The 25,559-nt window shown below is 36.4% G+C and overlaps 1 protein-coding gene across 1 annotated transcript in view; it reads right to left on the bottom strand.

Annotated features, from left to right (window-relative positions):
- Positions 1-25,559, bottom strand: part of KIAA1328 (KIAA1328 ortholog) — a 349,319-nt gene that overhangs the window by 199,682 nt on the left and 124,078 nt on the right. Inside the window, exon 6 of the mRNA XM_019465357.2 lies at positions 24,377-24,504. Coding sequence (XP_019320902.2) covers positions 24,377-24,504 — 128 coding nt within the window. The remainder of the gene's footprint in view (positions 1-24,376; positions 24,505-25,559) is intronic.

The raw sequence follows: 25,559 nt of genomic DNA, 5'->3' as shown, positions 1-25,559 counted from the left end.
TTATTTAGCTTATTTAAGTTATTATGTAAGACAGTTCCTATATTAGGTGATATTGTTTAAAAATGAGGTGATGACTGTGTTATTAACATAATCTCCAACTGGCTGGAAATGTAAGGCCTGGTCCCTAATGACAAGAAAGTGGGGGACAGGCAGAGAAGGGGACAGGGAATGTGGAAGCCTGGATGGTGTGGATGTGTTCTCACATGAACATCAGACTCGTGAAAAGAAAGGACCTGGAATGAATGCAGCCACATGCTTTCCAGCTATAGCTGTTAGCCACAAAGGGAAATGTCCTAATTTATGTTTTGAAAACTGGCTTCTATTTAAGGGACAACATATGGTTAATGAGCTAAGTTTCTGTGCAAGAAAATTCCTGAGAAATTACAATGCAAAGCAAAATGGGGCAAAAATAAATGTGAAAGAATAACAAAAGTGGCAGCATTAATTGCATATGAATAGAATCAGAACTATAATTCAACACAAAGATATGTCATAGTAGTGTCTCAACTCCACCGTGACTTACTTTTTTCATCACCCAAACTAAGACCTATGCGGGGTTGTCTTACATGCTCCCCTTCACCATCCAATTCAATCAGTGCTCAAAGGTTCTAACGAAATGTGATTTTTTTCGACAGTTAATTCAGAGCCACAGGAAAGGGCAGACTTGTCATGAAAGAACTACCCTCAAAAAGGAAAAATCTCATGAAGTAAAGACTGGTTTCTGCAGGTGAAAATTTAGAGGTAAAATTTCTAGTTAGGTATATTCAAGATGACACTCATAGAAATTAATTTCAGTTTCAGAGGATGGTGTGCTTTAAAGACAGAAAAAGTAGAATCAGACCGACAATCCCATTGCCTGGAAGACCGGAAAACAGAGCTGCTGTCAGCAAGGAAAGCTCACTGGGTGGTCTTCTGAGTATGTGAGGCACATGTGTCACTCTGCAGACACAACCTTCACACAACAAACCCTGACACATAAGGGGAGTTCACCGGTGGTCAAACGAAAACAAAGTAGAGGGGAGGACTGCACTAGGGACAGAGAAATGAAGGAGAATTGAAGGATAAGAAAACAGAAGTTGGAATGGAAACAACCTCAGAGGCCTTCCTTTTCCCCTCTACTTCTCATCTTCTATCAAAGAAAATGAAAGACCAAAGTAGTTAAATGATTTACCCAAGTGTACACAGTTGAATTACAGAAAGAGCAAAAATTATGACCCCAAACTAATTTTCAACCAGGTAGCTGAAGTATAACGGCAAGAACACCAACCTTGAGATCACAAAATCTGGGTTTGAATCTTCACTACCACTGGCTCATTCAATGGGATTGGGCAAGTCATGGCACTTTATTAACACTTTGAAAGAAACTCACTGGCAGTCTAAGAAAACTGAGTTACCAGAGCTTTCTGTGAGTAGAGACTAGGTTAGCATTAATGGCTGTAAGTTAATGTTAAGAGGTCCCTAAAGTAGAGTTCTAAAATGTAAGTGGTAAGACCTATAGAAACCAGAGAGAACTTATTACCTCATTGTCCATGAGGGATAAAATTTCAAATAATACTGAGGATATAAACAGAGTAAATATACAGAAAAAAATACATTTGCATTATCTTCCCTGTTCTCTCTGCCCCAGAGTCTTTGAAACCCAACAATAAAAGTCTAGAAGTATTAAGGGACTAGACTCTTCAGGTAGAGTTTTGATAAAAGTATATGATAAAGTATCATATACTTTAGATACATTTTTTTAAGTTTATTTATTTATTTTGAGAGAGAGAGACAGAGAGACAGAGACAGAGAGAGGAGGGCTGATGGAGAATCTCAAGCAGGCTCCATACTGGCAGTGCTGATGTGAAGCTCAAACTCACAAACTATGAGATCATGACCTGATCCAAATACTTAGATACAATTTTATCAGACATGCATTTTATGAATATTTTCCCAGAGTTTGTGATTTGAATTTTCATTCTCACATCAGTGTCTTTAAAAAACTAGTTATTAATTTTGATGAAGTACAATTAACAGTTTTCCTTTTATGAATCATGCTTATGGTATTGATTCTAAGAATTTTTCCTTAGCCCAAAGTGAAAAGTTTTTTCTTTAATGTTTTCTTCTAGAAGTTTTATAGCTTTTATTGTTTTATATTTAAGTTTAGGTACAACTGACTATATATCAGGTCTAATTATGAATGCTATACTCTGTTCCATTGATCTTTTTGTTTATCTTTACATTACTACAATACCTTTATTACTGTACTTTAAAAATAAGATCCTTCACATTTCAACATGAATATCAGAATCAATTTCTACAAAAAAAAAAAAAAGGCTTCTGGAATTTCAGCTGGTCAAATCTATAGGTTTGAGGAGGACTGACATATTAATATTGGTTTTCTTATCCATAGACATGGTATATCTTTCCATAGATATCCAAGGACATGGTATATCTTTCCATAGAAATTTCCAAGTTCTTTTGCAAAGCAGTTGTCAGAGTATAGGTCACATCTATCTCTGAATGTTTCGTATATTTTGATTCAATTACCAAATGGTATTGTTTTTATTTAACAACTTAAAATGTTTTAAAGTTTCAATGTTCTACTTTATTGCTAACATATATATAATTGATCATAAAAAATTTTACTGTGGTAAAATACACATAAAATTTACTGTCTTAACTGTTTTTAAGTATGCAGTTCAGTGACATTAAATTGATAATACTGTGCAACCAGCACCATCATCCATCTTCCTAACTCTTTTCATTTTGTAAAACTGTAACTCTACACCCATTAAACAATAGCCCTCATTCCCCACCCTGCAGCTACTGGCAACAATTTTACTTTCTGTCTCTATGATTTTGATTATTCTAAGTAACTCATACAACTGTTATACAATTAATTTTTGTAAATTGATCTTGTACCTTGCAATCTTCCTAAACTCATACAACTTCTAGTAGCACTTTTGTTAATTAGTAAAAAGTCTCTGTGTACACTTACACTTTATGTAGACTTACATTTTGATCATGTTACCTTACTTTATAGTAAGTTTTAGTGCTTTTCCAATCTGTATGACTTTTTATTTCTTTTTGTATTGGCTAGAACTTACCATACAATGTTAAATAGAAGAAGTGGGAGAAAATAACTATGGCTTATTCCTGATCTTTCACCATTAAAAGTATAATATTATCTATAAGTTTTTGTGAGATGCCCTTAATTGGGTTAAAGACATTCTCTTCTAAGTTTTTGGAATTTTGTCATGAATGGAATTGAGTTTTCTCCAGTTTTTATTTTTTACCTCAATGGAGATGAGTGTACTTTTCATTTTTTGACTAATAGGATGAGTTACACTAATTAATTTTTGAGATAAACAACTTAGTTATAATGTATTATTTTTTATATTGTTGGATTGAAGTTATTAAAATTGTGTCAATTTTTTGCATCTAATTTATGAGGAATATTTGTCTGCAATGTTCTTGTAATGTCTTTGGGCTTGTATCAGAGTAATGTAGGTCTCATATAATGAATTTATAAATATTATCTCTTGAATTTTTTGGGAAATGTATGTAGACTTAGTACTATTTCTGTCTTTTTAGTTATTATTGAAGTACAGTTGACATATAATGTTATATAGTCAGGTAAACAACACACTAATTATTTTTATGGTCACATTGGTATTTTTTATTTTGGAAAGATATATTATAGGTATATCATGTAATACATAACTTTAGATATAATTTCTTGCATGTGTACGGGCTAATAAATGTAAATTTTTACATACATAATGAAAAAATTAATAGATTGTTTTGTACATGTGTAATGTCAATGGTCATAGCAGAGACTTTTACTAGCTACTGTAGACGACTTTTTCGGGTTTATATTGGACTAGAATTCAACAAAATGTACTTTACATCTTGACTTAGTACAAACATACATATATATGTAGCAGAAACCAATACATAATAATCATGACCCAGTATAAATTTATTCCATTCCCCTTTAGTATGCCTTTTTTTTTTAAATGCTGGTAATGGCTACTAATGGCCACAAAAGAATATTATGTCCAATGTGTTAGTCTCCAAACAGAAGTCAGAGTTCAGCAGTTGCCAATTCTGTGCCTCGCCTTCCTTCAGGTGCCTAGTGGGTTGATGGTGTAGGGGCCTCTTTTATAAGGACACTTAATCCCATTCCTGAGGGCTCTACCTCAGGACCTAATCACCATTCCAAAGGCCTCATCTTGGATCCTGGGAAGATGGCAGCGTAGGAGGATGCTGGGCTCACCACTGTCCTGCTGATCACTTAGATTCCACCTACACCTGCCTAAATAACCCAGAAAAACGCCAGAAGACTAGCAGAACAGAGTCTCCGGAGCCAAGCGCAGACGAGAGGCCCACAGAAGAGGGTAGGAAGGGCAGAGAGGTGGTGCGCACTCCACGGACTGGCGGGAGGGAGCCAGGGTGGAGGGGCGGCCCGCCAGCCAAGCAGAGCCCCTGAGTCTGGCTGGCAAAAGCGGAGGGGCTGGACGGAGTGTGTTCTGACAGCAAACAGGACTTGACATCTGGAAGGTTATAAGCTAACAGCTCTGCTTGGAGAACTGGAGGGCTGGAGAACAACGGGAGGGAGAGTTGTTGAGCCCTGGACTACAGATCTCAGCTTGGCAGGGAACAAAGGCCCTCGCCAGCACCATCTCCCTCGCCCATCCCCCAGCCAAAATCCCAAAGGGAACCAGTTCCTGCCAGGGAACTTGCTTGCACCACGCAAACACCCAACGCTGTACTTCTGCGGATCCATTCCTCCCTCGGGTCTGACTCCCTCCCGGTGCTGCAGGGCCCCTCCCAAAGCAGATCACCAAAGGAAAAACGAGCTGAGCCTGCCCCTCCCGCCCCTGTGCACCTTGCCAATCCACCCCAGCTAATACACCAGATCCCCAGCACCACAAGCCTGGCAGTGTGCAAGTAGCCCAGACGGGCCACGCCACCCCACAATGAATCCCGCCCCTAGGAGAGGGGAAGAGAAGGCACACACCAGTCTGACTGTGGCCCCCAGCGGTGGGCTGGGGGCAGACATCAGGTCGGACTGCGGCCCCGCCCACCAACGCAAGTTATTCAAGACGCACAGGGGAAGTGCCCCGCAGTTCCGCACCACTCCAGAGACCATCCAAAATGACTACACGGAAGAATTACCCTCAAAAAAACGTCCAGGAAATAACAACAGCTAACAAACTGATCAAAAACGATTTAAACAATACAACAGAAAGTGAATTTAGAATAATAGTCATAAAATTAATCGCTGGGCTTGAAAACAGTATAAATGACAGCAGAGAATCTACTGCTACAGAGATCAAGGGACTAAGGAACAGCCAGGAGGAGCTAAAAAATGCTATCAATGAGCTGCAAAATAAAATGGAGACAACCATGACTCGGATTGAAGAGACAGAGGAGAGAATAGGTAAACTACAAGATAAAATTATGGAAAAAGAAGAAGCTGAGAAAAAGAGAGATAAAAAAATCCAGGAGTATGAGGGGAAAATTAGAGAACTAAGTGATGCACTAAAGAGATAATAATATACACATAATTGGTATTCCAGAGGAGGAAGAGAAAGGGAAAGGTGCTGAAGGTGTACTTGAAGAAATAATAGCTGAGAACTTCCCTGATCTGGGGAAGGAAAAAGGCATTGAAATCCAAGAGGCACAGAGAACTCCCTTCAGACGTAACTTGAATCAATCTTCTGCACGACATATCATAGTGAAACTGGCAAAATACAAGGATAAAGAGAAAATTCTGAAAGCAGCTAGGGATAAACGTGCTCTAACATATAAAGGGAGACCAATAAGACTTGTGACCAATCTCTCTACTGAAACTTGGCAGGCCAGAAAAGGAATGGCAGGAGATCTTCAATGTGATGAACAGAAAAAAATATGCAGCCGAGAATCCTTTATCCAGCAGGTCTGGCATTTAGAATAGAAGGAGAGATAAAGGTCTTCCCAAACAAACAAAAACTGAAGGAATTCGTCACCACTAAACCAGCCTTACAAGAGATCCTAAGGGGGATCCTGTGAGACAAAGTACCAGAGACATCGCTACAAGCATGAAACCTACGGACATCACAACGACTCTAAACCCATATCTTTCTATAATAACACTGAATGTAAATGGACTAAATGCACCAACCAAAAGACATAGGGTATCAAAATGGATAAAAAAACAAGACCCATCTATTTGCTGTCTACAAGAGACTCATTTTAGACCTGAGGACACCTTCAGATTGAGAGTGAGGGGATGGAGAACTATTTATCATGCCACTGGAAGTCAAAAGAAAGCTGGAGTAGCCATACTTATATCAGACAAACTAGACTTTAAGTTAAAGGCTGTAACAAGAGATGAAGAAGAGCATTATATAATAATCAAAAGGTCTATCCATCAGGAAGAGCTAACAATTATAAATGTCTATGCGCCGAATACCGGAGCCCCCAAATATATAAAACAATTTCTCACAAACATAAGCAACCCTATTGATAAGAATGTGGTAATTGCAGGGGACTTTAACACTCCACTTACAGAAATGGATAGATCATCTAGACACATGGTCAATAAAGAAACAAGGGCCCTAAATGATACGTTGGATCAGATGGACTTGACAGATATATTTAGAACTCTGCATCCCAAAGCAACAAAATATACTTTCTTCTCGAGTGCACATGGAACATTCTCCAAGATAGATCACATACTGGGTCACAAAACAGCCCTTCATAAGTATACAAGAATTGAAATCATCCCATACATACTTTCAGACCACAATGCTATGAAGCTTGAAATCAACCACAGGAAAAAGTCTGGAAAACCTCCAAAAGCATGGAGGTTAAAGAACACCCTACTAAAGAATGAATGGGTCAACCAGGCAATTAGAGAAGAAATTAAAAAATATATGGAAACAAATGAAAATGAAAACACAACAATCCAAACACTTTGGGATGCAGTGAAGGCAGTCCTGAGAGGAAAATACATTGCAATCCAGGCCTATCTCAAGAAACAAGAAAAATCCCAAATACAAAATCGAACAGCACACCTAAAGGAAGTAGAAGCAGAACAACAAAGACAGCCTAAACCCAGCAAAAGAAGAGAAATAATAAAGATCAGAGCAGAAGTAAATAATATAGAATTGAAAAAAACTGTAGAGCAGATCAATGAAACCAAGAGTTGGTTTTTTGAAAAAATAAACAAAATTGATAAACCTCTAGCCAGGCTTCTCAAAAAGAAAAGGGAGATGACCCAAATAGATAAAATCATGAATGAAAATGGAATTATTACAACCAATCCCTCAGAAATACAAGCAATTATCAGGGAATACTATGAAAAATTATATGCCAACAAACTGGACAACCTGGAAGAAATGGACAAATTCCTAAACACCCACACGCTTCCAAAACTCAATCAGGAGGAAAGGGAAAGCTTTAACAGACCCATAACCAGCAAAGAAATTGAATCAGTCATCAAAAATCTCCCAACAAATAAGAGTCCAGGACCAGATGGCTTCCAGGGGAGTTCTACCAGACGTTTAAAGCAGAGATAATACCTATCCTTCTCAAGCTATTCCAAAAAATAGAAAGGGAAGGAAAACTTCCAGACTCATTCTATGAAGCCAGCATTACTTTGATTCCTAAACCAGACAGAGACCCGGTAAAAAAAGAGAACTAAAGGCCAATATCCCTGATGAATATGGATGCAAAAATTCTCAATAAGATACTAGCAAATCGAATTCAACAGCATATAAAAAGAATTATTCACCATGATCAAGTGGGATTCATTCCTGGGATGCAGGGCTGGTTCAACATTCGCAAATCAATCAACGTGATACATCACATTAATAAGAGGAAAGATAAGAACCATATGATTCTGTCAATCGATGCAGAAAAGGCCTTTGACAAAATTCAGCATCCTTTCTTAATAAAAACCCTCGAGAAAGTCGGGATAGAAGGAACATACTTAAAGATCATAAAAGCCATTTATGAAAAGCCTACAGCTAATATCATCCTCAATGGGGAAAAACTGAGAGCTTTTTCCCTGAGATCAGGAACACGACAGGGATGTCCACTCTCACCGCTGTTGTTTAACATAGTGTTGGAAGTGCTAGCATCAGCAATCAGACAACAAAAGGAAATCAAAGGCATCAAAATTGGCAAAGATGAAGTTAAGCTTTCACTTTTTGCAGATGACATGATATTATACATGGAAAATCCGATAGACTCCACCAGAAGCCTGCTAGAACTGATACATGAATTCAGCAAAGTCGCAGGATACAAAATCAATGTACAGAAATCAGGTGCATTCTTATACACTAACAATGAAGCAACAGAAAGACAAATAAAGAAACTGATCCCATTCACAATTGCACCAAGAAGCATAAAATACCTAGGAATAAATCCAACCAAAGATGTAAAAGATCTGTATGCTGAAAACTATAGAAAGCTTATGAAGGAAATTGAAGAAGATATAAAGAAATGGAAAAACATTCCGTGCTCATGGATTGGAAGAATAAATATTGTCAAAATGTCAAAACTACCCAAAGCTAACTACACATTCAATGCAATCCCAATCAAAATTGCACCAGCATTCTTCTTGAAGCTAGAACAAGCAATACTAAAATTTGTATGGAACCACAAAAGACTCAGAATAGCCAAAGTAATACTGAAGAAGAAGATCAAAGTGGGAGGCATCACAATCCCAGACTTTAGCCTCTACTACAAAGCTGGAATCATCAAGACAGCATGGTATTGGCACAAAAACAGACACATAGACCAATGGAATAAAATAGAAACCCCAGAACTAGACCCACAAACGTATGGCCAACTAATCTTTGACAAAGCAGGAAAGAACATCCAATGGAAAAAAGACAGTCTCTTTAACAAATGGTGCTGGGAGAACTGGACAGCAACATGCAGAAGATTGAAACTAGACCACTTTCTCACACCATTCACAAAAATAAACTCAACATGGATAAAGGACCTGAATGTGAGACAGGAAACCATCAAAACCCTAGAGGAGAAAGCAAGAAAAGACCTCTCTGACTTCAGCCGTAGCAATTTCTTACTTGACACATCTCCAAAGGCGAGGGAATTAAAAGCAAAAATGAACTACTAGGACCTTATGAAGATAAAAAGCTTCTGCACAGCAAACAACCAACAAAACTAAAAGGCAACCAATGGAATGAGAAAAGATATTTGCAAATGACATATCAGACAAAGGGCTAGTATCCAAAATCTATAAAGAGCTCACCAAACTCCACACCCAAAAAACAAATAACCCAGTGAAGAAATGGGCAGAAAACATGAATAGACACTTCTCTAAAGAAGACATCCGGATGGCCAACAGGCACATGAAAAGATGCTCAACGTCGCTCTTCATCAGGGAAATACAAATCAAAACCACACTCAGATATCACCTCATGCCAGTCAGAGTGGCCAAAATGAACAAATCAGGAGACTATAGATGCTGGAGAGGATGTGGACAAATGGGAACCCTCTTACACTGTTGGTGGGAATGCAAATTGGTGCAGCCACTCTGGAAAACAGTGTGGAGGTTCCTCAAAAAATTAAAAATAGACCTACCCTATGACCCAGCAATAGCACTGCTAGGAATTTACCCAAGGGATACAGGAGTACTGATGCATAGGGGCACTTGTACCCCAATGTTTATAGCAGCACTCTCAACAATAGCCAAATTATGGAAAGAGCCTAAATGTCCATCACCTGATGAATGGATAAAGAAATTGTGGTTTTGGGCGCCTGGGTGGCTCAGTCGGTTACGCGGCTGACTTCGGCTCAGGTCACGATCTCGCGGTCCGTGAGTTCGAGCCCCGCGTCGGGCTCTGTGCTGACAGCTCAGAGCCTGGAGCCTGTTTCAGATTCTGTGTCTCCCTCTCTCTCTGCCCCTCCCCTGTTCATGTTCTGTCTCTCTCTGTCTCAAAAATAAATAAACGTTAAAAAAAATTTTTTTTTAAATAAAAAAAAAAAGAAATTGTGGTTTATATACACAATGGAGTACTACGTGGCAATGAGAAAGAATGAAATATGGCCCTTTGTAGCAACATGGATGGAACTGGAGAGTGTGATGCTAAGTGAAATAAGCCATACAGAGAAAGACAGATACCATATGTTTTCACTTTTATGTGGATCCTGAGAAACTTAACAGAAACCCATGGGGGAGGGGAAGGAAAAAAAAGGTTAGAGTGGGAGAGAGCAAAAGCATAAGAGACTCTTAAAAACTGAGAACAAACTGAGGGTTGATGGGGGGTGGGAGGGAGGAGAGGGTGGGTGATGGGTATTGAGGAGGGCACCTTTTGGGATGAGCACTGGGTGTTGTATGGAAACCAATTTGACAATAAACTTTATATATTGAAAAAAAAAAAAAAAAGGCCTCATCTCCAAATAATATCACATTGAGGATCAGTTTCAACTTGCAAATTTTGGAAGTACACCAACATTCAATCTGTAGCTTAGTGTTTCATCTATCTCTCCTTACAGTTTATCATTTGTTGCCTCAAGTAATTTGACGTTCTTTTGACAAGCATATACTTATCAGAGATAACAACACAGTAATTTTTTAATTCTTTTTTTTGTTTGTTTGCGTATTTTTGAGAGAGTGATAGAATGTGAGCAGGGGAGGGTCAGAGAGAAAGAGGGAGACACAGAATCTGAAGCAGGCTCCAAGCTTTGAGCTGTCAGCACAGAGCCCAATGCAGAGCTCGAAATCATGAACTGCAAGATCATGACCTAAGCTGAAGTCGGATGCTTAACCAACTGAGCCACCTAGGAGCCCCTATAATTCTTTACATTACTCAGTGCTCACCATAGTAAGTGTAGGCGCCACCTATCATCATACAACATTATTACATTATTACAATATTAACCATATTCCCTATGCTGTACTTTTCATTTCCATGAATTATTTATAACTAGAAGTTTATACCACTTAATCCCTTTTACTTATTTAGCTCACCCCCTCTCACTTTGCCTCTGGCAATCACCAGTTTATTCTTTGTATTTAAGAATATTTTGGGAGGCACCTGGGTGGCTCAGTCAGTTAAGCATCTGACTTCAGCACAGGTCATGATCTCGTGGTTCATGAGTTTGAGCCCCGTACCAGGCTCTCTGCTGTCATTGCAGAGCCCATTTCAAATCCTCTGACTCCCTCTCTCTTTGTACCTCCACCACTCTCATGTGTGCCCTCCCTCAAAAATAAATAAACATTAAAAAGGAGTACTTTTTGTTGTTGTTCTTTTGTTCGTTTTGTTAGATTCTATATGTAAGTGAAATCATATAGTATTTGTCTCTTTCTGACTTATTTCACTTAATACAATATCCTATAGGTCCAAATGGCAAGATCTCATTCTTTTTTATGGCTGAGTAATATTCCATTGTGTGTGTGTGTACCACATCTTCTTTGCCCATCTGTGTATCTATGGACATTTGGGTTGCTTCCATATCTTGACTATTGTAAACAATGCTGCAATAAACAGGGGTCCATAGATCTTTTTGAACTAGTGTTTTCATTTTCTTTGGGTAAATACCCAGTAGTGGAATTATTGGATCATATGGTATTTCTATTTTTAATTCTTTGAGGAAAATCCATACTGTTTTCCAGAGTGACTGCATCAATTTACATTCCCACCAACAGTGCACAAAGGTTCTCTTTCCTCCACATCCTACCAATACTTGTTATTTTTTGTCTTTTTGACATCATTCTGGCTGGTGTTACGTAGATATCTCATTGTGGTTTTGATTTGCAGTTCCTTGATGATTTGTGATATTGAGCATCTTTTCATGTATCTGTTGGCCACTTGTATGTGTTCTTTGAAAAAATATCTATTCAGGTCCTCTGCCTATTTTTCAATTGGATATTTTTTAATGTTGAGTTGCATAAATTCCTTACATATCTTGGATATTAATCCCTTATCATTGCAAATATCTTCCCCCATTCAGTAGGCTGCCTTTTTGCTTGCTGATGGTTCCCTTTGCTGTGCAAAAGCTTTTTATTTTTGTAGGCCCAGTAGTTTATTTTTGCTTTTGTTTCCCTTGCCTGAGACAAATACGTTGCTAAGACCAATGTCTGAGAAATTATTGCCTACGTATTCTTTAAGGAGTTTTACGGTTTTAGGTCTCTCATAGGTCTTTAATCCATTTTGAGTTCATTTTTGTGTACGGTGTAAGAAAGTCTTCATTCTTTTGCATGTAGCTGTCCAGTTTTCTCAGCCCCATTTATTGAAAAGACTTTTCCCACATTGTATATTCTTGCTTTGTCATAGATTAATTGACCATAAGCATGGGTATATTTCCCTATCATGTTCCACTGATCTATGTGTGTGCCAGTACCATACTGTTTTGATTATTAGAGCTTTGTAGCCTATCTTGCTATCTGAGATTGTGATAACGCCAGCTTTGCTCTTCTTTCTCAAGATTACATTGGCTATTCAAGGTCTTTTGTGGTTTCATACAAATTTTAGTATTGTGAAAAATGTCGTCGGAATTTTGAATTGAATCTGTAGATTGATTTTGGTAGTAGAAACATCTTAACAGTATTAATTCTTCCAATCCATGAGCATAGTATATTTTTCCATTTGTTTGTATCAACTTCAGTTTCTGTCATCAATGTCTTACAGTTTTCAGAGTGTGGGTGTTTCACCTCCTTGGTTGAATGTATCCCTAGGTGTTTATTCTTTTTGGTGTGATTGTAAATGAAAATGAGATTGTTTTTTTAATTTTTCTTTCTTATATTTTGTTATTAGTGCATAGAAACACAACAGATTTCTGCATATTACTTTTGTATCTTACAATTTTACTGAAATCATTTATCAGTTCTAATAGTTTGTTTTTTTTTTTTTAATGGAGTCTTTAGGGTTTTCTATATTCAGCATGTCATCTGGAAATAGTGACAATTTTACTTCTTTCTTACCAATTTGAATGTCTTTTCTTTTTCTTGTCTGACCACTCCAGCTAGGACTTCCAGTATTGTGCTGAATACAAGTATTGTTCCTATGTTTTTATATATGGCCTTTATTATGTTGAGGTATGTTCCTTCTAAACCCACTTTCTTGAGTTTTTATCATGAATGGATGTTGTATTTTGTCAGATGCTTTTTACCCTTCCTCTTGTTAATCTATCACATGGATTTGCAAACCTGAACTACCCTTGTATCCCTGGAATAAATCCCACTTGATCATGGTGAATGATAATTTTAATGTATTGTTGAATTCAGTTTGCTGATATTTTGCTGAGGATTTCTGCATCTATGTCCATCAGGGATATTGGCCTGTAGTTTTCTTTTCATACTATTTATTTCTTAAATGAATAATAACATTTGGTAGCATATACCAGTGAGGCCATCTGAGCCTAATGTTTTATTTGTGGGAAGACTTTAGCCTCAAATCAATTACTTTTATAGGGCTATACAGGTTATCTATTTCTAGTTAAGTAAACTTTGGTAGTTTGTGTTTTTCAAGGAATTTGTCCTTTGTATGAATTGGCAAATTTATCAACATAAAGATGTCCATTAAACAACCTTGTTTTCCTTTCAACATCTGTAGAAACTGTAGTAATGCTATATATTCCATTCTCAATTTTGATAATTGGTGGCTTCTCTCTCTTTTTTTTTTTTCTTGACCAGTCTGCTTAGAGGTTTACCAACTGTATGGATCTTCTCAAAGAACCATGTTTTGGTTTCAATGACTTTCTCTGTCTTTTTAGTTTTCTATTTCCTTGATTTCTGCTTCACTTTTTTCTTATTTTCTGCTTACTTTGGACTTAGTTTCTCTTTTTGTACTTTCTTAAGGCAGAAGCCGAGATAATTTATTTGAAAAGTTTTTTTTCTGATATAGACAATCTTATATGCTTCTAAGTACTGCTTTATCTGTATCCCACAAATTTTGATATTTGTGTTTTCACTTTGATTCAATATACATTATAATTCCCCTTTTATTTCTTCTAGGACCCATGGGTTATTTAGACATTTGTCATTTAGTTTACAAATACTTGGTGATATCAGAGACAAATTTCTGTTGTGAATTTCTAATTTAATCCCATTGTGGTCACAGAAGTACCTTGAATAAATTGAATTATTTTAAACTTATTGTGACTTGTTGTATGACGCAGAATACAAATTATCTTATCAAACATCTGTGTATACTGGAAAAAACTGCATTAGACTATTGGGTGTTTTCTTTAAAAGTCACATCAAATTGGCTAATGTAATTTGTTCTTTACATCCTTTAATAATTTTCTGCTAAATCATTCTACCAATTATTGAAAGAAGGGTATAAAATATCTGACTAAAATTGTCAATGTATCCATTTCTCCTTGCAGTTTTATCATTTTTTGCTTCACATATTTTGAAACTGTTATTAAGTACATGAACATTTAGTATTATTATATTGCCTTGATGAATTGAATACTTTAGCATTATGAAATGACCTTTTTTCTGAAATATTCTTTGCTCTGAAATGTAAATCATCTGATATTAACTTAGCGAGTCCAACTTTCTTTTTATTAATATTAGTATGGTACACCTTTTTTCCCCAACTTTTTACTTTTAATTTTGCTATTTGTTTCCTATTTGTCCCTTTGGTTTTTTGTTCCCTTTTCCCTCTTCTGACTCCTTTTGGATTATTTTTTATGATTCCATTCAATCTACTCTGTTAATAGCTATAACTTTTTGTCATATTATTTTGGGGACTAATTTAGAGTTTATAACAAGTACCTTTAACTTTTCATAGTCTACTTTGAAAGGATATTTGTCTTTACAGATATTGTATAAGACCTTCCAATAGTATGTTAATTATCCTCACCTAGTCTTTGTACTACTGTTACACATTTTGCTTCTACATATTATAAACTCCATGGTATATTACCTTTCTTAAAAATATATATTTTACCCTTAAACATAATAAAACAAAGAATTCTTATACAAACTTACCCTTAATAATACAAAGAATGTTATTTTATATTTACTCACATAATTAGCATTTCTAGGATTCATTATTTTATGTAAATCTATATTTCTAATATTATTTCTTGTGGTTTGAAAGACTTCTTTTAACATTTCATGTAATGCAGGTTTGTGGATGAAGAATTTTTTTGAGCTTTCATTGTCCAAAAAGTCTTTATTTCACCTTCAGTTTTGAAAGATACTTTTTGTTCAGTATAGAATTCTAATGACAATTTTTTTTCTTTCAGTAATTTCAAGATTTCATTCCACTGTCTACTGGTTTGTATTATTTGACCAAAAACAAACAAACAAACAAAAACTGCTTTCATTTTCATCTTTCTCTTTATGTGCCATGTTTTTTTTCCTCTTACTGCTTTTAAGAATTTTTCTTTATCACTGGTTTGGTTTTAAGTAATTTGATTATGATGTGACTTCACAGAGTCTTCTCCATCTATTTTGTGCTTTTAATTGATTGATCCTCTTAGATCTGTGGGTTTATAGTTTTCATAATACTGGAAAAATTGGGGGTCATTGTTTGTTCAAATATTTCTTTTTCTACTCTGCCCCTCTCCCGGAGCCCATTTGGGAACTCAATTACACATATATTTGGCTGTCTGAAGTTCTACAGCTAACTTAGGCTCTGTTCCTTTTCTTTCAGTCTCTTCTTCTTGTTCTTCTTGTTCTTGTTCTTCTTGTTCTTGTTGTTCTTGTTGTTGTTGTTGTTGTTGTTGTTGTTGTTCTTCTTCTTCTTCTTCTTCTTCTTCTTCTTCTTCTTCTTCTTCTTCTTCTTCTTCTATCTCTGTTTAATTCTCAGTAGTTTCCATTACTGTGTCCTTATTTTACTAATCTTTTCCTCTGCAATGTTAAATTCCCTGTTAATGCCTTCCAGTGTATTTTCCATTGCAGTTAGTCTCTACAAGTCTGATTTAAGACTTTAACAATATGTATTGCTTCTAGTTAACAAGCTCATGTTTCCTTAACTTCTTGAAAATATGTGTTGCAATACAGTAAAAATAACCTTAGGGTTGTTGTCTATTAATTGTATCATCTGTGTCATTTCTGGGTTGGTTTTCATGGATTTCGTCTCACCTGGGGTCATACTTTCCCCCGTTATAGGGCTGGTAATTGTTGTTGTTGTTTTTTTCAGTAATTTTTGACTGGATGTTAAGCATTGTGAATTTTAACTTTTTGGTTGCTGGATATTTCGATATTTATTCTTGAGTGATAAATACGCTTTATGCTTTATTTTCTGTGCAGTTAACTTGGAAATATGTCCTGCCAAATATTGCTTTTCAGCTTTTTTTAGGGAAAACCACAGCATCCTTTAGTCTAGGGCTACTTTTGCCCTCTACTGAGAAAATGGCCTCCTGAGTACTGCATCTGATGCCATTTTGGCTGGTAGAAACAATATCAATTCACAGCCTTATGCAGTAAGTTCCAAGGATTTTTCCTCTTTTGGTGGTTCTTTTTCCCGACACATTAAGTTTTCTCATACTTATGCATTAATCATTATTTGGAGATGCCAAACTGGTCTCATAAACTGTTCTCATGACCTGTTTATGTGCCTTTCCTCTTACTGAGTTTTATTCTTTCAACAGGCATGTTGTACCTCTATTTTTCTTTTTATATTATAATATTCTCAAAGGGCTCATCCATGTATGCCCTATCCACTCTATCACATAGCCTTGTTATTTTCTGAAATTTTAATTTCCTTTTCCTTGTTAAATTGTCTTTTGAGATTATATGATGCATGAGGGCAGGATCTATACCCAGAACACTCAAAACAGTAGGCACATAGGCATTCAATAGACATCTGCCAAATTAATAATTCCACCTTTACCTATCTGTTCCACTTATTTTTTTTTATATGTTAAAGTTAATCTTTACACATTGACATGAGTCTTAACATTTCAATCAGATAATGAGTGTTATTACTATAATGACAAGATTAACCAATCAAATAATGTACTAAGGCTCAAAATCACATTAATTTGAAAGAAGCAGAAAACAGGTTAGCAAGGGTTCAACTAAAAAGTTAACAAGGGAAGAAATAATTTAATGTTCACTGAACAATAAAAAACTATAAAAATCAGGCAGCAGGGTGTTTGAAATATAGCTTAGTTAACAGGCACGTGCAGGAAGATAAGTTACGCAAAAGTCTGAGTCCATAAATAGAAGGACAGCCAAATACTATGCTTTTTGAAGTATTATCTGTTTACCTGGAGGGTGTGTCAAATATCTTTGTCAGTAACATTTGATATATAAATGTCAGTATTCCCATCCAAAATGGGGGAAAGGGTATTTAGGATTTCTTCCAGCTGGTACCTTGGTCCTTTGAACAAAAGCCTAGCTCTGGCAGAGTGCAGATAGACAGTAGACTGATTATCAGTGTAGTAATAAAATGTGACCCAGTTGCCTCTCTCCTGCGCTTAGATGTCGTATCTGAACGTGTTGATGCTAACTCTGCAAAATCAAGTACTACTACTCTGGCTGCTTCTATTCTGCAGTCAATGGAACTGGTTCCAGATCAAGACTTTCTGTTCCATGAGTAAAAATTCATTCAAACTTGGGCTGAGACAATCTATGTTTAATTGTAGTCAAACCACAAACAAAATTTAACCATCTTAACCATTTCTAAGGGTACAACACAGTAGTGTTTATCATATACATTGTTGTAAAACACAACTCTGGAACCTTTTCATGTTGGAAAAGTAAAACTCCGTATCCATTGAAAACTAACTCCCCTTCTCCCCACCTCACCCCCCAGCGCATCCACTATTCTACTTTCTGTTTACAATAGTTTGATTTTTTTTATTTTAAAGTTTATTTTTGAAAGAGAGACAGAGAGAGAGAGAGATTCCCAAGCAGGCTCCACACTGAGCGTGGAGCCCAATGCAAAGCTTGATTCCACGAACCACAAGATTATGACCTGAACCAAAGCCAAGAGTTGGACACTTAACCGATTGAGCCACTCAGGCACCCCAAGAATTTGGCTATTTTAAACACTTCATATAAGTGGAATCATGTAGTAATGAGACAATCTGTTTGGTATTAGATTCTCTTTCCTATTACATGCCCTATGACAGCTAGCACAGTCTTAGAGCCACTTGAAAGAAATTAAATAGACTTCTGAGATGTAGGACTGAGAAATAATGTCAAAAAGTCAGATACAAAGTAAACATTGACTCCAAAAAGACTGATCATAAACCTAAGTTGTTCAACATATTTTGACCATGTATCCCAGTCATATCTAATATAGAGAACATACAAAGTTTAACATTTTTAATACTACATTATCAGTTTAAATACTTTTGAGATTTAATTTTGAATCTATAACCTACCAGTAGAAAGCCTATTTCTTCAAGTTAATAGCCAAGTATTAATGTCTAGATTGCACTGAAAAATAGACTTTCTGGTTTGAAACTAATTGTGTAATATCCAAGTATGTGAAAGACTGTATACTCAGTACCAATTATAAAGCAATTTGATTTGAAAAAATTAACACAATAGTAAATATATGTCTTTCATGTTGATTTGGTTTTCAGTGTTTAAGAGACTTATAGTATATCACCAAGTAATTATTTATTATTATTCAATTTAGCCTGATTTGAAGATCTGATTTAGGTATGCAGGACTTTCAATGGAGTATATAGAGACTGATCTCTCCTCTCAAAATGGTAGGAAATGGTCCATAATAATTTGTATAGTTGTCTGAATAAATAATAAAAAGACCATAATAAATAATGGGTAAAACATACTGAAAAGTAAAATATTGTTCACAGTGGCACCAAAATTCAATAGGCACAGTCATCTTAGGATTCAAAATTCATGCACAGTAGGCCATATGCAGTCAACAAAGTTTGCCTGGACTTGAGACCTTCATTATCATTATGATTCATACCATTGGACCACACTTTAATATTAATTCCCCTCGAAGAGAGATTCTTTGCAACATATAATAATAGAAATTTATTAAGTTCACCTACCTGTCAAGGGTAGCATTTCTTATATTTTTCCTTGGCTATTAAAAGTATATATTTTATTGATGAGCATTATTTCTTGACTTAAGGTTACTGCTGTTAAGGTGGATTTGGGAAGCAGCTCTAGAAGCACACTGAATTTACCAGCAAGACACCCAGACATTTTGAAATGGTCTTAATATGGCTCTGAAAAGCACAGCTCTAGGTACTATTCTAGGATCTCTTGATTCTGTAGTCACTTGAATCTCAGAATATCTGCTAGATTTTTTCTTTCTTGTTAAGGATTTATGCACCATAAAAATAATACTTTTATCCTCATTTAAAGACAATACTTCTCCTTACTATTCATTACATAAGACTAAATGATATACTGTGCCAGTGTTCAAAAGTTCAGGTGCATAAAATATGCGTAAAAAACACTGCACCTAAAGAAACAAACAAACAAACAAAAAATGCCTGAAAATAATCACAGAACAGGAAGTAGTTCTATGCCCTATGCACAACAAAAACTCTTTTAACAAAACTATATTGACAACAATAGGAACCACCAAAAAACATTAAACATGTACTTAGTAATGATTTATCTTTCCTATATTTCAAATTCTGTTTAGTACACGACCCAGATTCAAACTAAGAAACATGGAACAAGTCATCATGGACAAAATGGAAAAGTTTCTATAAAAGGGCTTTTACCAGATCAGATCAGCAGAGATTCATTAATATCTATTGCCCTTGGCTGAAAAGTAATGATGAGTTTATACATTTTACCGAAAAGGGGAAATCTCAAAAAGATACCAAATATTCCTTTTTATATCTTTTTGACAAAAAAAAAGGAGAGGTAAAAAAAAAATAGTAAGGTAGGCTTGCATACCAACACTTTTGAATGACAGTGGGAGAAGCTACTCAAAATGCTGCCTAGGCTTTCTCTTCCTTTAAAGAATACTTTAGAAACACTGCTATGTTACACTTCAAAAATGGTAGAGCCTGTCAAACACTCAATTGTGGTAAGAAAAGCTATATTCTAAAATGTACATTGGTCAAAACTATGGTTACTAGATCCTTCCACATCCAAGACCAAGGTTATATTGTGGGTAAGTATTATTTCTTAAGATAGGGAAATGGAATAATGGACACACATCAGTGAAATATCTTAATCTCAACAGAGCAAGTGAAAAACATTTCTAGAATCCATAATGAATCCAGGCTGAATGAATTAGAAAATTCATCTTTGAGGCACAGCAAGAAAGAGAATGAGGGAAAAACAAGGGAAAAAGTCACCTTGTAAATGGAGTAATCTCTTTTCAAGGAAATGGTAGAAATCAATGAAGAAAATCACAAGCTAGGGCATTCTTCTGGAGAACTGTGGATTTAATAAAACTATAAGCAAAACCTATAATATGCAACCTGAGCCAGATGGCAAACAATGAAAGAAGAAACAGAATAAGTCTCTTAAAGTCAAGTAAATGCCTCATGCAAAATGAACTTCTGCCATCTCCATCACAAAATCTGGAGATTAGTTAAATAAAAAAACCCTTATTTTCAGAACAAATAAAATTTAATGTTTGCCTGATATTGTGGCTGTTCACAGTAAAAGCAAATAAAGAGTTTCCTACCATTTCTAGTATATTAGTGCTCTGATATTAAAAAAACGAATGTCAGGGGCATCTGGGTGGCTCAGTGGGTTAAGTGTCTGACTTCGGCTCAGGTCAGGATCTCACAGTTCATGAATTCAAGCCCTGTGTTGGGCTCTGTGCTGACAGCTGGGAGCCTGGAGCCTGCTTCAGATTCTGTGTCTCCCTCTCTCTCTCTCTCTCTGCTTCTCCCCCACCCCCAGCACTCTCTCTCAAAAATAAATAAACATTAGAAAAAAACCAAACAAATAAGATTTAATCATGGAAACAGGGGCATCTAAAGGGAATTTTCAACATTTTTTTTTTAGGTATCTCAAGTTTTTCTTGTCTTTCTTCAAGAAACTATGGATTCAGACTAGTTAGGTTCACACCTTGATTTGCCAACTTGTCCCCTGCCTGACCTGGTAAGTCATCATTCTCTTCTCTGAATGAGTCTGAGCTTCTTCCTCTGTAAAGTGGGGCTCATTTCACTGGTTTATTATGAGGGCTACATGATTTACTATGTGTTCCGAGCTGAGAACTGGCACCCAATATGTACCATATAGGTATTTGTTAAATAAAAATTAAATGTTAAACCAAACGCTGTGATAGGTTCTGAATATATAAAGACCAATCCAATAGGATGCCTGTTTTTTTTTTTAAAGCCTGATGAAGGAGAAGGGTAACTAAACAATGATTACAAAAGAACAAGAAAGGTGCTGTGATAAAGATGAGCAAAGCCTATTTGTGAGCACATCAAGGGGACATTTAACTTTACCACATCTTCATTCAGGCTCAGAGTCATCACAATGACGCCCCTCCTGACAGAAAATAAAACTGTTGACCAAAGTTACCCAATTCCCATGAAAGGGAATGACAAGGTGTTTACCTTCGTTCAGGTAAGAGAAGCCTATCACAAAGAACAAAGCACATACCACAAGAAGCAAGATGATAATCTCTACTTGGCATCCAAAAAGAAACTTATTTCCTCTCTAAAGTCAAATGGCAGAGCCTATAAGTGGCCTCAATTTCATTTTCGTTGCATATAAGACATAATGACTTAACTACCAGGCACTTCCAGAAAACATGGTTTTAAAATTTTCTCATGAGTAAGTCTAAATGAAAAGTCAAAATTTCTCTTTTTAGGATGCTCTCTGTATATACTTGGCCAACATCTTCATTCTAGTATTAGTGATTTTTTCAGTTTTGTTCCTCAAAGTTAAGGTTAGAGAGTCGGTGTTAATTATGATGGGTCTCTAGTGAAAACTCCAAGAATCACTAGCATAAACATAAAACACTAGAACAGTAATACCTAAGAAAGTTTTATTTTCCCCCAATTTCAGAAGTAGATAAAAAGAGTGAGCCTTCCTTATCTAGAAGTCTTTAGAGCCCCATGCATGTCTTTAGAGCCCTCTAGTGACTATTTCTTCACTCTCAGTCTATTTCCTTAAGGTCCTAAGACTCTAAACTGACAATTGAAAAACCTTCCCTACCCTCTAATACGCCTGCCAAATAGGTTGCCCTTCACTTTTGTGGCCCCTGACACTATGCCATGCAGCGGGAAGGAGTGGAAATACAAAAGCAAAGGTCAGAAATCTGATACTTTATGCTACAATTTTCTCTAGCCCACCCAAAAACAATAGACAAGGACCACCTTAAAAACTGCCTTCCCTGGGTGCCTGGGTGGCTCAGTGGGTTGAGCAGGCAGAGTGTCAGACTCTTGATTTAGGCCTTGGTCCTGATCCCAGGGTTCTGGGATCACCCATCCTGTCCAGCTCCACACCGTGAGTGGAGCCTGCTTATGATTCATTCATTCTCTCTCTCTCTCTTCCTCTGCCCCTCTCCCCTGCCCACTAAGAAACAAACAAACAAACAAAAACTCCTGTCTGCCCTGTTTTCCAAGTGGCAGGGAAAACCCAGATAGGATTTTCCAGATAGGATCCAGATATCAAGATTAGCTGCCACTTTCCTCTGCCTCATTTTACACTGTAGGTTTTTTAGAAAACAGAACAAAAGAAAATATTTCAAATTAGAATACAAATAAACCATTCATACTTTGGCCATTTCCTTTTTTTTAAGTTTATTTATCTGTTTTTAGTAATCTCTAACCCCAATGTGGGGTTCAAACTCACAATCCCAAGATCAATGCTCTACTGACTGAGCCAGCCGGGCAAGGCCATTTCTTATAAATGTTGTGACTTCAAAAAAAAGGATATGCCGAAAGTCTGAGCTACACAACGTTCCAGCAAGTTATACTATTATATTATTTTAACCTTTCCATATGTCTACACTTAAGTTCATAACTGAAATTTTCTTGACCCCAATTTTTTTTGTATATATATTTTATCATCCAGTTAGCCAGCATACAGTGTATATGATGTGCTCTTGGCTTCGGGAGTAGATTCCCATGATTCATTGCTTACATACAACACCCAGTGCTCATCCCAACAAGTGCCCTCCTCAATGCCCATCATCCATTTTCCCTGCCCCTCTGCCTCCCACCCCATCAATCCTCAGTTTGTTCTCTGTATTTAAGAGTCTCTTAAGGTTTGCCTCCCTCTAAGTATTTTTGTTTGTTTGTTTTTGTTCTTTTCATTCCTTTCCCCTCCATGATTGCATCCACATTGTTGCAAATTCTTGGTCCAGTTCCGAACCTATCTGAGATCACTGTCTCTAGGCTGACCAGCAATGATGTTCCTTAGAAGGGTTGTAAGAAACCATTCCCAGGATCTGATAGTATTCAAAGGGGAAAGTAACATGTTAGCACATTACCCAGGCTTTAATATTTAATAGCAATGGCCTGGACCCTACTGCAGTTTTTTCTGCGATGCTTCAGTGTGTAAGATTTATTGTCCTCTTCACTTGAAGGTTTAAACTCACTTGGATATGAAAAGACAACAAGTATCACTGGCGAGAGGCTGAGAGCTTGTTTCACATCACAACTGGTAGGGTTCTGAAAAGTCATTTAATTACACAATATACACCATTTGAGGATATATATATATATATATATATATATATATATATATATATATATATGTTTATATATAAAGTCTCCTCTCTGTCTCAAAAATAAATAAACGTTAAAAAAAAATTAAAAAAAAAAAAAGGGGCGCCTGGGTGGCTCAGTTGGTTAAGTGTCCAACTTCAGGCTCAGTGAGGTTCAACTCACACGGTCTGTGAGTCCATGAGTTCGAGCCCCGCGTCGGGCTCTGGGCTGATGGCTCAGAGCCTGGAGCCTGCTTCCGATTCTGTGTCTCCCTCTCTCTCTCTGCCCCTCCCCCGTTCATGCTCTGTCTCTCTCTGTCTCAAAAATAAATAAACGTTAAAAAAAAAAATTAAAAAAAAAAGTCTCATCTATATGTGATTTATACATACATACAAACATGAAATCATGCAAAATATTTCAATTTTCTACAATTTAAGATTTTATGAGTCACCAAGTCACTTCTATTATTCTAAAAACGTAAACATGAGTTAGGAAAGGCTCATTAGTGTTTTCTGTAAGGACAATGCATAACAGCCCACCTGATCTTCATTAAGCAACAGAGCAATGGGGTTTTCTTTACTATTCCTGCTGTACTTTCATATAACTAGGAGCTTCTCACTGACCCACAGCCTGCTTCAAGTAACCATTCCTGACCTCTGGGCCCCAGGAACAGGAGGTGAAAAAACAAAAAAGAAGTAAAGGACACTAACTCAATCCCATGCTATATTTGCATGTTTTAAGACAACGTTATATAATGGGACTCGATACAATAAAGGCAAATGACTTATGACATCTTGCTGATCCATTCAAAACAAGAAAAGGTAAGAATAAAGCTGCTTACCTGTGGTTCCTGCATTCCAGCAGCACCAAGTTCTGAGAGGGACATGGTGAGCTTCTCCTGCTGTTCTGATAGGTATTTCTGATAGAGACTGAGAAGTTCTTGGCATTCTCTATACTGTAGCTGAAGAGGTGAGATTGCAAATTAAGGGAAAAAAACGAATAAACTGATTCAAACTGCATCTATCAGTGCTGCTTTTCAGATTCCAGTAAACAAAAGAGAGCCAAAAATGCAACCATATTTGGTGAGAGTGCAAGTAGACCAACACAGTACATATATCCACCAAAAAAAAAAAAAAAAAAAATGAAAACAATAATTCACAAAGAGAGTACCAATGGTCATCCTATTTGAGGAGAAATTTCTCTCTCAAATCTTTAAATTTGAATGAAAAAAAAACATGCAAAAGAAGGAAGTTAGACTCCTATCTCACCCCATACACAAAAACTAACTGGACATGGATCATTGATCTAAATATAAGAGCTAAAATGGTAAAACTCACAAAAGTAAATCTTTCTGACCTTGGATTAGGCAATGGTCACCTGAAAGCACAGAAAACAAAGAATAAATAAATAAATTGGACTTAAATTTTTGAAAAAGCATACACACAGAACAACTTTTGCTTCAAAGGAAACTATCAGAAAATTAAAAAAACAACCTCCAGGTTAAGAGAAAATATTTGCAAATCATACAGATGATAAGGGACTGGTATTCAGAATACATAAAGACCTTGTATGATTCAACAGTAAGGAAATGTCTAACCTAGTTAAACATGAGCAATGAACTTGAATAGACATTTCTCAAAAGAAAATATACTTATGTCCAAGCAGCACAAGAAAATATGCTCAACATCATTAAACATTTGGAAAATGCAGATCAAGACCACAATATGAGATGCCACTTTGCATCTACTAGGATGGCTATAATCAAAAAGACTAACAAAGAAAAGCTTTGATAAAAATATAGAAAAATTACAACCCTCCTATATAGCCAAGGGGAATGTGACATGACACTGTTGCTTTGGAAATAATAATATTTTGTGCTCCCAAAAGTTAGACATTGAGCATATTCAGTGCTCCCAAAAGTTAGACATTGAGTTACAAGACTCAGCGATTCCATTCTTAGCAATAATCCCAAGAGAATAAAAAATATATGTCCACACAAAAACTTGTACATGAATATTCAGAGT

This window comes from Panthera pardus, unplaced genomic scaffold, assembly GCF_024362965.1.
Source record: "Panthera pardus isolate Hobbes unplaced genomic scaffold, ASM2436296v1 HiC_scaffold_15, whole genome shotgun sequence".
NCBI classification, from domain to species: domain Eukaryota; kingdom Metazoa; phylum Chordata; class Mammalia; order Carnivora; family Felidae; genus Panthera; species Panthera pardus.
Note: the sequence above shows the minus strand (reverse complement) of the source record. Positions and strands in the feature narration are given on the sequence as shown.